The 13,955-nt window shown below is 29.6% G+C and overlaps 3 protein-coding genes across 9 annotated transcripts; 2 read left to right on the top strand and 1 right to left on the bottom strand.

Annotated features, from left to right (window-relative positions):
* The first annotated feature begins 678 nt into the window (after positions 1-678).
* On the top strand, positions 679-1,164 carry LOC149886139 (uncharacterized). Its single transcript, XM_090094331.1, has one exon. The coding sequence runs from the start codon at positions 679-681 to the stop codon at positions 1,162-1,164; it is 486 nt and encodes a 161-aa protein (XP_089950457.1).
* A 650-nt stretch (positions 1,165-1,814) lies between these two features.
* LOC145184379 (testis-specific serine/threonine-protein kinase 5-like) lies at positions 1,815-9,615 on the top strand. 6 transcript variants are annotated; one of them, XM_090093772.1, is made up of 13 exons: positions 1,815-2,323; positions 2,593-2,700; positions 2,986-3,194; positions 4,009-4,076; positions 4,254-4,389; positions 4,565-4,686; positions 4,801-4,910; positions 5,088-5,211; positions 5,450-5,698; positions 5,816-5,935; positions 6,210-6,419; positions 6,593-6,727; positions 9,435-9,615. In XM_090093772.1, exons 1-12 carry the CDS (start codon positions 2,141-2,143, stop codon positions 6,721-6,723), a joined length of 1,770 nt encoding a protein of 589 aa, XP_089949898.1. In that variant the 5' UTR covers positions 1,815-2,140; the 3' UTR covers positions 6,724-6,727; positions 9,435-9,615. The 6 variants fall into 6 exon arrangements, with proteins under 6 accessions (XP_089949898.1, XP_089949899.1, XP_089949900.1 ...); XM_090093773.1 differs by lacking the exon at positions 9,435-9,615 and having other exon boundaries at positions 5,091-5,211; positions 6,593-6,739; XM_090093774.1 differs by lacking the exon at positions 9,435-9,615 and having other exon boundaries at positions 5,834-5,935; positions 6,593-6,739.
* LOC145184381 (NAD-dependent protein lipoamidase sirtuin-4, mitochondrial-like) lies at positions 6,494-9,698 on the bottom strand. 2 transcript variants are annotated; one of them, XM_090093777.1, is made up of 3 exons: positions 9,461-9,698; positions 8,781-9,069; positions 6,494-7,344 (listed from the first exon to the last, which is right to left on the bottom strand). In XM_090093777.1, the coding sequence occupies exons 1-3, from the start codon at positions 9,672-9,674 to the stop codon at positions 6,861-6,863; spliced, it is 987 nt and encodes a 328-aa protein (XP_089949903.1). In that variant the 5' UTR covers positions 9,675-9,698; the 3' UTR covers positions 6,494-6,860. The 2 variants fall into 2 exon arrangements, with proteins under 2 accessions (XP_089949903.1, XP_089949904.1); XM_090093778.1 differs by having other exon boundaries at positions 9,456-9,664.
* Between the last annotated feature and the right edge of the window lie 4,257 nt (positions 9,699-13,955).

The following is a 13,955-nucleotide window of genomic DNA, read 5'->3' as shown; positions in this document are numbered from 1 at the left end:
TAAATGAATAGTAAAATGACTCTTCAACAAATTTTTTAACTTTTTTCTTTTTTAAACTTTTAATCCAAAAAAAATTAGCTCTGAATAGTTTTAAATTTTTTTTTAGTTGTGTTTTTTAAAAAAACGCACTCAAATCTTTGTTCTCTTTTTTTAAAAAAAAAAATTTAATTTTTTCAAATAATTTCGCATTAAAATTTATCATCTTTTTACAACCAAATCATTTATCATGTTTCGATTCAAAAGTATATGTAAAGAAAAGTTAGCCTTCAATCGAGGTGCGAGGATATAGGTATAGGGGATATAGGTATCCTATAGATATATCATCCTATAGATATATTTATTATTTATTAGGGGATATAGGTATCGCATAGATATATCATCCTATAGATATATTTGTATATATACACTTAACCGCAAAATTAACGCGCCACATAAATTCCGACTTATCTTTAAAAATATATTTCCCGGATTTATCAATTACAAATATGATAATAATGTTACGCCTTTTGTAGGTTTTATTCCATTTCCCTTATTTATTTTCGAAATTATAGCAGCTTTTCATAAGTACCATATTTTGCTGCAATTAAACCTCACTTCTAAAAGAAAAGTACGTGTTGGTTTTAAATTGTTTTAACAGTAGAAAAGATAACTGTCATTTGAGCAACATATTTGTTCGCAATGCAGCGTTCTATACGAAATTTAAGTCGTGATGAATGTGTTGCAATTGTTACATTGTCCAATGAAGGATTAATATATCACAAACTTGGTGGAAGATTTGGAGAGTTTCATACAACAGTCGGTAGGGTTCTACAAAGGTTTGTAGAGACCAATGATCACGCTAGACGACTTGGCCAAGGCAGACCACGAGCTACCAATGCCGTGGAAGACCAACTTTTAATGCTTCAAACACTGAGAGAATGGTTCACTACTGCACGAAGTCTCCAAATACAACTTGCTGAGGTTCATGGAACTGCTGTTAATCAAGATACCATAAGAAGAAGACTTGGTGCTTTAAATTTACGACCTCGGGCAGCAACTTATGGTCCCAGATTATCTGTAGAACACCGAAAAAACAGACTGGCTTTTGCAAGGAGGCATATGAATTGGAAAATACATGATTGGGGACAGGTCTTATTTACAGATGAGTCAAGGTTTTACTTGTAAGTTCTGATCGCCGCCCAAGAGTGTACAGAAGACCTTTTTATGGAGGATAATACTAGACCACATACGGCATATATTGCTACTTAATACTTAAGTAATGTTAATATTAAAGTTTTGAAGTAGCTAGCTTGCAGTCAAGATATGAACCCAATAGAGCCTTTTTGGAACATAATGGGACGCTGTGTTAGAAGCTAACATCCACCAACTAAAAGCCTAGACAAGCTGCAGCAAAGTCTTATCCGCGCGTGGGAAGATATCTATAAAGAAAATTATCAAGAAATTAGATCTCTAATTGGATAATGCCACGGCAGAAAAAATGTCAGGCTGTAATAACATTAAGAGATGGTAACACTAGTTATTGATAAGTCAAAAATGTTTCAATTTAAGCTGCATTAGTGTGCATAACAATAATAATCATTTTACTTTATTTTGTAAAACGAACCATATTCTTGGTTTTAGTTTTTTTTACACCATCCTCAAAGTCAAATTTATTGACGATAATTAAAATAAATTGAGATGTATTAGTGGTACGTTTTTTTTGCGGTTAAAAGTATACATACATACATACATACATACATACATACATACATACATACATACATACATACATACATACATACATACATACATACATACATACATACATACATACATACATACATACATACATACATACATACATACATACATACATACATACATACATACGTACGTACGTACGTACGTACGTACATACATACATACATACATATAGTGCAATCTAAAGATATTTTACTTCCAGAAGTGGTTAAAGTTTAAAAGAAAATAAAATTTACTTGTTTTTAAAAATTATTATTTCAGTGTTTGTAACTAATAGAGAGCTGACGTCATTTTAAAGCGTTAATTTGACGCAAATATAAACGGATTTTTTTAAGTAAGTCAAAAAACATATTTCTAATGTTTTTACTGTTTAAATGCCAATGTTCGAATCTAATTACTCATGAATCAAAAGTTAATAAAATCAACTGAAGAGTTTGATTGTCAACGAAGAGGATATACGTTAACAAAAAATTGTCTCGGCACTGGCGCCTACGCAAAAGTTAAACTAGCATACGTTTCAAATGCGAAAATTGAAAAAGATAAGAGATTAGCAGAAGATTTGAAGGACCAAGGAACAAATAAGGTTTTTATAAAGATTTTAAGTGATTAAATAATTTCAACGTTTTTCTCTACTTCAATTATATATGAAGCAATTGGTTTTCCAACTATTATTTTGAGATTGAAGTAAACCGACTATTATCTTGAGATTGATAAACAAACCAGTTGTTATATTTATACCAAAATTATAGGTAGAGTTAAACTGAACAAAATTTTTTCAGTAAAAATAAATGAATTTGTAATGTACAGCTGAAAGCTTTTTTTTTTATAATTAAAGTATTTTAATCGTTCCAGGTGGCTATTAAAATCATTAAGAGGAAAAATGTTCCCAAAGATTATATCAACAAATTTTTGACAAGGGAAATCGAAAGCCTACATGCTGCCTACAGATTACCTCATGTAGTGAGTAAATATGTTAGCGATCAACATATTTAATGTTGGTTGTGTTTGTTATATAGCTATTTACTCTATGACTAACCATAATTAGGTCACTTTCAGAAAAAAATAAAACATGAATCCAAATTTACTAAGCTAAATGAATTTTTAAGCCAATAAACATGGGTAGAAAAAAAAGAAATTATCTACTTCGTAAAAATGAAATTAAAAGAAGGTAGAAAAAAAAGAAATTATCTACTTCGTAAAAATGAAATTAAAAGAAGGTAGAAAAAATTACTTGATTGTTGACAGGCCCAGCTTTATGAAACGTTTCGAACTGATACCCAAATTTATCTTGTTATGGAATACGCATCCAAAGGAGATTTGTTGGAATACATAAACTCAAGATCAACTGAATTGCACAATAATACTCTGGGCATTGGCGAAAATAAAGCGAAAATATTCTTCAAACAACTTTTGGCGGCGATACAACATTGTCACAGAAGGAATGTTGTTCACAGGTTATTTTCTTTTTTTTTTCTCTTATTATAGGTATTTCTTTTCAGTATCAATGTGAGGAGCTCTACAAAGTGTGTGTACATATTGATTGAAGAGATTGAAAGTAATTGAAACATAGGACTGACATTTTGTACGTGTTTTTTATTTTTTAACGCTCTTGCATTTAAGGAAATCTTTTTTGGGAAAGATTTATTTCCACGAAAATATTATTGGAACTTTTCATTTAGTTTGTACTTTTTTTTTTTTTGCTATTGATATTGATATTCTGTTTCCATCCTGATGTCACCTCACTCCGAGAATAGTAACATCCATGCTCAGATTTCTATTAACATACTGGTTGATAATATAATATAGTTTTATTTTGTTTCCTCCTGTAGTTTTTTCACAGATGACCATGCTCTTTGTTTAAAACGTTTCTCTTTAAAATTTTAAAAAGTCCTTATAATATTGTTAATACGGTTCTTTCTTAGTTTTTCAGGTTCGTACCAAAAAAGGCAGATTTATGATATAATAAAGTTTCAAGATTTTAAAAAAGACAATTTCAATTTATCTAACCTTAAAATAAATTCAATGAAACAAAATTAAAATAAAATTCAAATATTCAAAACATAATATTACACATAAATCTTTTTACGGATTATTATGTTAAGCTTATTGCCGAATATAGAAAATATTTTGAAAAAATTTTTTTATACCTTTTTTTTTAAAAATTTCTATTTTTTCATTTAGGATTAAAATTTTTAAGTCAAATTTTTATTAATAATTTTTATTTATTTTTATTATGTTAGATTTATAACACAGAAAGCCTTATTTTAGAGACCTAAAGTGCGAAAATGTTTTAATTGCAGAGGGAATCGATGGCAATGAGATCATAAAAATAGCAGGTACTAAAAATATCAGAAAGAAAAAAAAATTTTTAAAACCTATAGTTAAAAAGAAAATTAAAAAACAAAAAATCCTACATACGCTAGAAATATTTAGTAGATAGAATGTGTAAATGTATAGTTGTAAAATGACTCAATTTAAATATAACGATAATTATGTGCAAGCTTTTTATTCAGATTTCGGATTCGCCACTCGTTTTCCAACTAACAAGCAAGCTCTTCTTGAAACTTTTTGCGGTAGCTACGCATATGCAGCACCAGAGATCTTGCAAGCTCTAAAATACGATGGAAAAATTGCTGACATTTGGAGTCTGTAAGCAAACAATTCTTCATTTCAGCTGAAAGCATGTGTAAACACATTGATAATAATGGATCAGTTAAAATGTGAAAAACTAGTTCGCACTTCTTAAATCAATTTCTATCAATGCAGCAGCATTATTTCGAAAATTAGAAATAAATTTTTACTCAAATTGTTCACTTTTCTTCAGAGGGGTTATACTTTTTGCTATGATCAATGGAAGACTTCCTTATAATGATCGCGATATCTGTACATTAATTGAGCAAACTAAAGATAAGCCTCGCTTTTCAAGTCGAGTCTCGCTCACTGCAGGTAGTTTTCGTAAAATTGATTTTATTTTTTGTTGCTAAAAATGTCCAGACTGAGATCTAAATGAATCTTGATCTTGAGGTCTTGAGATCTAAATGAACTTTTGTTTGATGGTAGAATGCAAAGACTTGATTTGCAAAATTTTGACGTACAGCACAACTAAAAGATCAACATTACAAGAAATTGCTCAGCATCCGTGGATGGTAAATCAAAACCAACCTGAAACAGTATGTTTATATAACACACACACACACACACACACACACACACACACACACACACACACACACACACACACACACACACACACACACACACACAAACACACACACACACACACACACACACACACACACACACACACACACATATATGGCATGTTCAAAATGTCTCTTAACTTATAGCAGTTAATGCTGGGATCACCAGATGGTAAAGGTGATGAAGCTGTTGTCGATGAAATTGCACTAAAAACTCATAAGTATGTTCGGAATGATGTGAAAACAGTGTACCAGAGTCATAAAAAAATTTGTAAGTAAATTTAAATATTTAAAAAAACTAAATATAATACTATATTTAAGTATACTTAATATGCTTAAATATAGTATTACATTTAGTTTTTTAAACAACTGACAAAAAATTAACAACACTCTTCAATAAACTTGCGAGTCAAAAGCAATTCATTTAATAAATGGTTATTTTGTTGCACTACAGTTTTTTTTTAAAAACTTATTTTCTGACACTAATCTTTTAAACTTTTCTCCTTTAGTACGGCAACATGAAAGTTTAATAGAAATGGTGCTTGACTCTCCAAATGCCACACAAATGCTACTTCACTCACGTGTAAACAAAACCAAATTACTGCTAAGTACGTCTGTTAAACAGCTTAACAATATTCTTCCAAAAGACTTAGTTTCTAAATGTTTGATAGAAAATAAAAAGCCAGAAAAGCTAAATTTTATTGATGTGTTTGACAAAAGCAGTCAAATAAACAAGATTGCTACAACAGAGATAAAAGGTATCAATTTACTGTCAAGTGTATTCTAGTCATTTTCACAATGGCGCCTTTAAAGTTAAGCATAGGTTAATTGTAAAACATTTTGAAACATTTCAAATAATTGAAATTTCAATTTAGAATCAAATGTTTGTGTAGGGAAAAAAAACTTTCGTGTTTCTCCGAATAAAAGATACAAGCGTACAAGAAATCTATTGTCAGAGGAGAAAAGCCTTACAAGTGACGAAAGTAGAGATCTAGGTGAGTGTGTTCCTTGTATTGTATTACCTTTATTATTGATTTTTGTGTAGAGCTCATTGCATCTTTTTAAAAAATCATTTGGAAAATCCACGTAGAATTACAGATCATTTTGTTTATACTCGAAGTAGAGGAAAACTTTAAATACCGGACGCAAAAAAAGAAACTAAATGAAGACTAAAAAGAATTTTTCTGATTCCGATTAAGATATTGGCAGTTTCAAGGTTAAATTTTAATGAAATTCTTAATTAAATATTTTTTCTACTTTTTATTTTAGAATTGGTCAAGAAGGAGAATTACACTCTTCCAACAGTAAAAGGATGTAAAGAAGTTAAAATGAGTAGTGTTGATGGAAAAAACTGTCACAAAAGACTATGCTACCAATTTATGCTCGACAAGCAGATATCAAAACAAATCACACCTGCACTTGTTTTGTCAAGTAAATTTCAATGCACAGATGCGCAGAAAATTCCATTAAAAAAAAAAGGTTTATTTAACAACTTTTTAAGCCTTTTCTGCGAATTAAAATTTAGTTTAAAAGACTTAGTAATAAAAAACTTCTGAGAAAATTATAAATACTTTTTTTGCACCATCATAATTTACAAAACTACATTTATTGCTATTAGATATTTTTGAAAAACAAAAATTCTGTATTTTCAGGAATTGATTTAGAAGTGGTAAACTTAAGTGTAAACTGGAAGCAGATTCAAATGACACCTTCAACAGTGAAAGAAGCTAAAATTAAATTTCGAAACTTTATACCAAATTCTTGTAGGTCGAGGACAAAATAAAAAGGTTCATGAAAAATTCAGTATTATTAACTCATAATGTAAAAGACAGAAAAAACTGCAAAAAGTGAAAAACTTAAACGTTTTTTTAATTAATATCATAAAAATATGTATTGCTATTTCATCGTAAAAAATAAAATTTATGAATTAGAATTAGGCTTTATGGAACTCCAGTGTAAATCTAACTTAGGTAATATCTCTCCTGCACGAACTGGAATTTTCAAATGAGCATATTTATCACCTCTGGTCTCTCCTATATTTAATATAGTAATAGGTATTTTCTGTTCCGTAGCTGCTAAGATAAATCTAAAACTAGAGTAAACTTGAAGGGAAGATCCAATAACAAGCATTCCATCGCACTCAGATAATTTGCTGTGACAAAACTGCTTTACTGTAGAAGCAACATTATCACCAAAAAATACAATTTCAGGCTTTAAGATTCCACCACATTGATAGCAGTCGGCCATTTTAAATTCATTTGCATCAGATTCTGTGATAAGAACATCACCATCTGGACCTTGCTCATCCGATGGCAAAGATTTTCTCCAATTGGCGTTCATTTTCTGCAACTGCTCTTGAAGCTCATTTCGACTTATTTTACTTCCACATGTCAAACACACAACTCTTTATAAAAAATGTAACTGTTAGTTGTATATTAAACATTGAAGCAACCACTCAAATTAATTTTCAAAAATAAATTTGCACAGCAGAAACATGAAAAATTGTTTTTTTAAATCCTTAACAAGCATATAAAATTTTTTAATTTGAAAACTCTAAATCTTTTTAAAATATGAATGTGGAAAAAACTTTAAGTACAAGATGTTAGGTAAATGTTCACATTAGGTGTTGTTTTGCTTAAATATGAATAAATTATCTGACATACCAGATTTGATTCAATTATAACATAATTACCTACTACAATTACATACTACAATTACTATAATTATCAAAGATAATTGATGCAATTTTTGGAGAGCAATACCCTAATTATTAAAAAAAAGATTTGTTCATATTATTTCAAACTAACTTCATATTTTGTTTTTTACACTGAATTTAAAATTTAATCAACTTATATTGAGCACTGTTTATTTAAAAGAATTTTACAATGTTGTTTAATACACCTTGTTAAAAGCTGACTTTAAAATGGGAAAAAACCTTTTAAATGAAAGTTTTAACTAAAAGAATCCATATTCTGGAATAACCTGGAAGCAAACAAATAGGCTTTTAAATAGTCTAAAAAAAATTACTAATACAATTTATCTATATATTAAAATAATAATGTATAAACAGAAATCAAGTTTTGTTAAAATTTTTTTCATGATGTAGTCACATTAAAATGATGACAGTTTTTCAAAAGAAATTTATTTGCAGTGCTCATTGATATAATGTAAAATTGAACAATTTTTCATATCAATTAAAAAAAGATTTTTAAACAATCAATATTATCTTTATTTAAAAATAACAAATTGCAATACAGACACAACAGAAGAATAGAGTATTAATTATAAACCAGAATTATTTTTACTTTCATATTTCAAAGTATTTTATTTTGTTACAGGTCTGCATATATTGTAGATTCTTTATAATTGAATTAGTCATACTTTATATGTATAATTAAATAAGCCATATTTATATGTATAATTGAATTAGTCATATTTTATATGTATAAACCATAAAATAGCAACAAAAAAGGCCTAAAGTTAATTTAAAAATGATTTATTTTTAATTTAATTGTAATAAACTTTAACTAATTTTTGCAAATAATTGTTTTGGGATAGAAAAGTGTAAATATAATTCAATTATTTTTTCTTCTGAGAAAATGTTTTTATAAAATTATTGCTATTAATGGCATTTTTCAGACAACTAACAGTAACTGGCTACTTCTGTTTGTTGTTATTGTCTGCAACACCTAGTTCTTTAAACATTCAAACTGCTATTGTAATAGTTACAATGTTGCAATTTTAATATTAACTTTTTCACAACAATGTTTTAAAATTAATTACATTTCATTTTCATTTTTGCTAAACTTTATTAAATATTAAAATGTTTCATTGCAATACCTTGCAGCCGAGCCATGAAGTTCAGTAATTCTAGTTGATCCAGCTTTTAAATGTAGGCTATCAACATTTTGTGTTACAAGCCAGTGTAAATTTCCATGTTTCTCCATAGCTGATAAAAAATGATGATTACTATTTGGTTGAAAAGTAGAAAACATTGACCATCCTAAATAGTTTCGTGCCCAATATCTATTTCGCTTACAGGGGTTCTTTAAGAAATCTGAGTACTGAATTGGTCGCTGGCTACTTGTAGCATATAGGCCTACTTTCTCAGAACGATAATCTTTTATACCTACAAAATAGTTAGCTTGACAATCAATCAATGATTGATTTATGCATACAGACACACTATTCTGTATACACAAATATATATTTAAAAAAAAAATAGATTTACTCAAATATATTTAGTCTTCTGATCAAGAAAAGTAAAAAGGAAGAGGTTTTGAAAGTATGAAAAGACTAATAAAACTAATTGTGAAATGTAAATTTAAAAATTATTTATTTGATAAATATGAAACTCCAAACTAAAACATTGCTTTGAATTTAATATCTTTATTAATATGATCCTTGTATTAGCTTATTAAAACAAAAATTGTTCTTCCTAATTCATACACCACCCAAAAATAAACTGAGTAGTGCTTTTATGTATTTATAAAGGAATTGTATTAAAATGCTTACCACACCTGATTCAGTCGAAATACCAGCACCTGTCAAAACGAAGACTTTGGAACAACTATTGAGGAATTCAGACATGAGCGCAACTTCATATTCAGATACCTTTGAGCTGTCTGGAACAAATCTTAACAGCTCCGTGCAGAAAGATGGAGTTAAGTTAAAAGTTCGTTTAAAAACTTTGAAAAATTTATCGGTTTTATAAACAAAGTTTATACACAACATCTTTAAAACAGCGAGAAGTTTGAACAACGCATTTGGTATGTTAGCTAGTAATCTACATTTATCCTCTTTTCCTAGAAAGATAGATTCGAAAATACTCTATATTATAAATGTTATGGTAAAAATTAAAAAAAAAATATTGCTTGTGATAATATCACCATTTGCATGTTATGTAATATTAAAGCAAGGATTTATCCAAAGTTTTTTTACTGCACTTACATTCGTTTTGCGAACCTGCATAATACTTTATTTACATGCCGTGCGATGATGTCAAACTGGAGACAAGGTTTTTAAATGAAGACCACAAGTTAGAAATGGCCTTCATACTTTTGTGGTTTTGAAATCTTCAAAGATTGTCTAAGATTGCTTAAGACTATTTTAATTATTTATGGCTACTTCGTATTTCTTTAAGTTTTCTCTCGGACATGGATTTCTCACGGATCTTAAAACAAATTTCATTTAGTTATGTCGTAGACAAGAGTGATAACTTAAAAATGTTTGAAAAGTGCTAATTTTTCCCCTGTGGACTCCAATTGATATATTTTGAAGCATCCTAGTTCTTAGTATTGAGACACTTAAAATTATTATGTTATCTTACGTTTTTAGTTAACAACGCTATACTTATAGGCAAAAACTAATTTAAACTAAAAGAACAAATAAAATTGGAAATAAATGTTTCCGAAACGGTCAACATTGAAAAAGAAGGGTAAATGTTTTTTCATTAACCCAACAAGAATCAAGTCAAAATTCTAAAGAAAAGTTCATTCAACTTCTTCGAAAAACCAGAATAAAAAAAGAAGTTATACCATCAGATTGCATACCAGAAAAGGTAAGGGAAAGTGGAAGGGCGAAAAAGTTAGAACTGGAACCCTCTACTAAATATGTTGTGAAACTTCTCCTCATTTATTTCAATATTGTGCTACCCTGCAGTCTCCCCTCACCATTGGATCCACCACGGTACACTTTGATAAAAAATTATGGTAATAAAATGCTCCATACAATATCCCATCCAAGAAGTACTCCAAAAATGAATAAAGCGTGTTATTTGTAAGAGAATTATATGAATTACAGAATGCAATCTTGGGTATGCTGTAAATAATAAATGATATGCTGTACACAATAAGTGGTACAGTTACGTAATAAGCGGTATTTTGTACATAATGAGTGGTATATGGTGCGAAATAAATGACGTACTGTATTACTTGGTTATTTTTTCTGGAGGTTTTAGTATTAGCATAATAGCTCGAATTCTCATTCCGTTTACGTACATGGTAATACTGCGGAAATAAAGCGTATAGGGCATCTCAAATCATAATAGTATTTTCAGAATCGCATGAAGAATTCAGCAAAAGAGATTGAAAAGGAGCTTAAAATGGCTCTTTTAAAACTGTAACATTTGACTTGCCGCAAACCTTTTTTTAAACTCCGAATTTTTGTCTCGTTATTTCTCGTTTAGTCATTTAGATAGAGACAGAGACCAAGATTTGGTATCGTGTATCAAATCTCAACAAAAACTTTTTAGCAAGTTTTCGGAACCGAGAGTAAATTTGCAGAACCATTATCAAGAGCAGCAAACATAAAATTCCACTAAAATTTTGTGTGCACCTTTAAGGTGCACACACCAAAAAACTAACTTCAAGTCAATAGTTACCAATATCTTGTAGAAAATTTATTTCTCAATAAAAAATTGTTCATTAAATATTTTTATTAAACATATCTGAAAATGTCTAATAAATCAGGGTAAAGAATTGAGAGAATGTAAAAATTTTATTTAGAAAATTTATGATTAATCATTTTAGAGCGAAAAAATTCGTTGAAACACCATCAACAACGTAATCCAAAACAACATAAACCTGCATAAAATACTCTAACCAAAATAAAACGGTATTTAATATTGAGTTAATGAGCATTTTTTTTGCTGATGTATATCATGATTATGATGATCATCATATCATCATGATCATCATGATGATCATGATCATCATGATCATCATGATCATCATGATCACCATGATCATCATGATCATCATCGTCATCATCATCAGCAGCATCATCATTCTGTTAAATAAGCTACCATTTATTTAACACAATGATGATGGACGCTGATAGATAATTTTATAATTTTTTTTTTTTTTTGCGCAATTTGGGGAAGAATTTTGAATTACGTTTGCGCTGGCAAAAAGTCTTAGTGCACACAATCCTGACCCCTTAACGGTCGAATTGACAAAACTGCCGTGGTGTAAACTAATGTTTGGAAAGAAAGGTTGTAAGAAATATGTAATATCATTTCCACACAACGGATCCATGCATGTAATGTAGACAGTCCGTATTGATACGAATTTTCATTTTCAGGCCTAGAAACCACTTTGGTCAAACCGTTCATTTACCGTGGAGTAGCTCCACATATTGTACATGTAGACCTAGAAGGCGTATCCATTAATGCTTAAGCCACTTTTCCATTCATCATTGTTAGAAAAATTTCATGTTTTACTTGAACACTTTTACCATTTTTATTAGTTATAGACGACCGCAAAGAGTTTATTTGGCTCTTTATTTCATCTACAAAGGCTTTAGTTTTCTCGGGAATCTCTTTGCAAAACTCTATGCATATAGGTCGACAAAAACAGACAGATGGAATAGCCGGATTTTACCAAACAACTGCGCCAGTTACTTTATCAATTAGTTTGACAGGCACCAAAGAACTATTAAACAAAATTGTATTAGAAATAAGTTTAGATTCCTCTGGAAGTTTCCTCTTGTATTTTCTTTGGCCAGAGGAACCATCACAGCCCCATTTACTATATAAAAGTAAATGTTTGAATTCAATATTGTACACGGAATCTATGGTCGAAATTCTAGCTACAGTATGATCCAATAAATCTTACAGTTCAAGAATTTTCGCAAGTGTGTTCGTAATTTCTATTGCAGAAGATGGTGGATAGCAGGTCTGTTTAATTTCTTGAATTTTACAATATGGTGGGAATATGGAACAGTTTCGTTCATTTGTCACCTTCCTCATGTACAAATATTGTGCTTTGGATAAATCTAAGTATATAAACATAACTAGTGCTTCTTCATCCGTTAGCATATTTTTCTGGCTTGCGTTTTCCATAAAACTCGTTATTAATTTTTTTTTGTCTTTATCAGCAATCATTAATGATTCCACAAGTTTTGCTTCTGATTCTTCTCCTATTGAATGCAACGTTTGAAGATATGTATTAAAGATGTGCTCGAATCCATATTCCTTAAGTAACATGGAATTTTTTCTTTTTTGCTGGATTCTGACGAATCTCTATTAGACACGTATGGTCTTCCGCGTTTTTCAAAAGAAGTAGATGGCCTGGAGTCGGTAATTGCCTTTTCTGAGTTAGGTAAAGATACACAATATTCAGAATCCAAGTTGTCCTCAGAAAGTTGATAATTTACTTTCAAAATTGTTGACAGCGCCTCAACTGTCCTTCCTCCATCAAATATAGGAAAGCAATAATTTACGTTTCGAACACTTAAAAGTTGTCATTTTAAAAAGTCACAAAAGTAATGTACATAATATTCAATAGTCAAACGTGTCGGTTTAATTTCCACTGTGAATTTGTTATAGGGGAGAGTGGGGAGAAGTGGGACGCGGGAGAAGTGGGACGCCCCTATAATTTTATTTCGCAGCAGCACCAAATTTCTATTGATATTGATATAGATATTGCAATTATCCTGAAAAAAAAAATCGTGTCCCACTTCTCCCCGCTCTCCCCTACTGATATAAATGTTTCAACTCTTTATATATTAGCATTTTGTACATTCACCACAAAATGAGTGCAAAAATACAAGATTGCCATGGTATCAATAAAAAATTGATATTAAATTTAAAAATATATACCAAGCTATTGTTATAAATGAACAAAATTTGAAAAAGCAGTTTTCTGTTTTTTTTACTTTTATCACTTTTTTCTCGATAATTTCGGAAACCGCACGTCATTCTGCAACTCATTCTTATACATGTTTCTAATAAACACCTAGGCTACAATACTATATTAAATCTAAAGCGTGGGGAAGTGCGGATAACTGCCAAAAGTCTCAGTGAACTTGAAGAATATTTTTTTTTTCATTTATTTTATTGCTCAAATAATTACACCTAAACTGAACCATATAAGTAAAAATCTATAATTTTCTTAAAATCTCCATAAGATAAGTTTTTCAAAAATGTTTAATTTAAACTTTATATTCATTCCTAGAAAGTTTTATAGAAAATTAACTTTTAAAGTTATGAAGTGAACAGGTTTGAATTAAACA

This window comes from Hydra viridissima, unplaced genomic scaffold (assembly GCF_058129835.1).
Source record: "Hydra viridissima isolate aposymbiotic clone 2 unplaced genomic scaffold, HvirCarnegie_v1 scaffold_7, whole genome shotgun sequence".
Taxonomy (NCBI): domain Eukaryota; kingdom Metazoa; phylum Cnidaria; class Hydrozoa; order Anthoathecata; family Hydridae; genus Hydra; species Hydra viridissima.
This window is presented reverse-complemented; position numbering and strand designations above follow the sequence as displayed.

What these genes read in the sequence shown, in the direction of transcription:
- LOC145184379 (XM_090093772.1), top strand. Translation starts at nt 2,141, where the DNA reads ATGAATCAAAAGTTAATAAAATCAACTGAAGAGTTTGATTGTCAACGA. An exon ending in CCTACAGATTACCTCATGTA is followed by an intron (nt 2,701 to 2,985) that starts GTGAGTAAATAT and finishes GATTGTTGACAG; the next exon opens with GCCCAGCTTTATGAAACGTT. An exon ending in ATTGCTGACATTTGGAGTCT is followed by an intron (nt 4,390 to 4,564) that starts GTAAGCAAACAA and finishes ACTTTTCTTCAG; the next exon opens with AGGGGTTATACTTTTTGCTA.
- LOC149886139 (XM_090094331.1), top strand. Translation starts at nt 679, where the DNA reads ATGCAGCGTTCTATACGAAATTTAAGTCGTGATGAATGTGTTGCAATT.
- LOC145184381 (XM_090093777.1), bottom strand. Translation starts at nt 9,674, where the DNA reads ATGTTGTGTATAAACTTTGTTTATAAAACCGATAAATTTTTCAAAGTT. An exon ending in TGGTATTTCGACTGAATCAG is followed by an intron (nt 9,070 to 9,460) that starts GTGTGGTAAGCA and finishes ACTATTTTGTAG; the next exon opens with GTATAAAAGATTATCGTTCT. An exon ending in CTTCATGGCTCGGCTGCAAG is followed by an intron (nt 7,345 to 8,780) that starts GTATTGCAATGA and finishes TTTTTTATAAAG; the next exon opens with AGTTGTGTGTTTGACATGTG.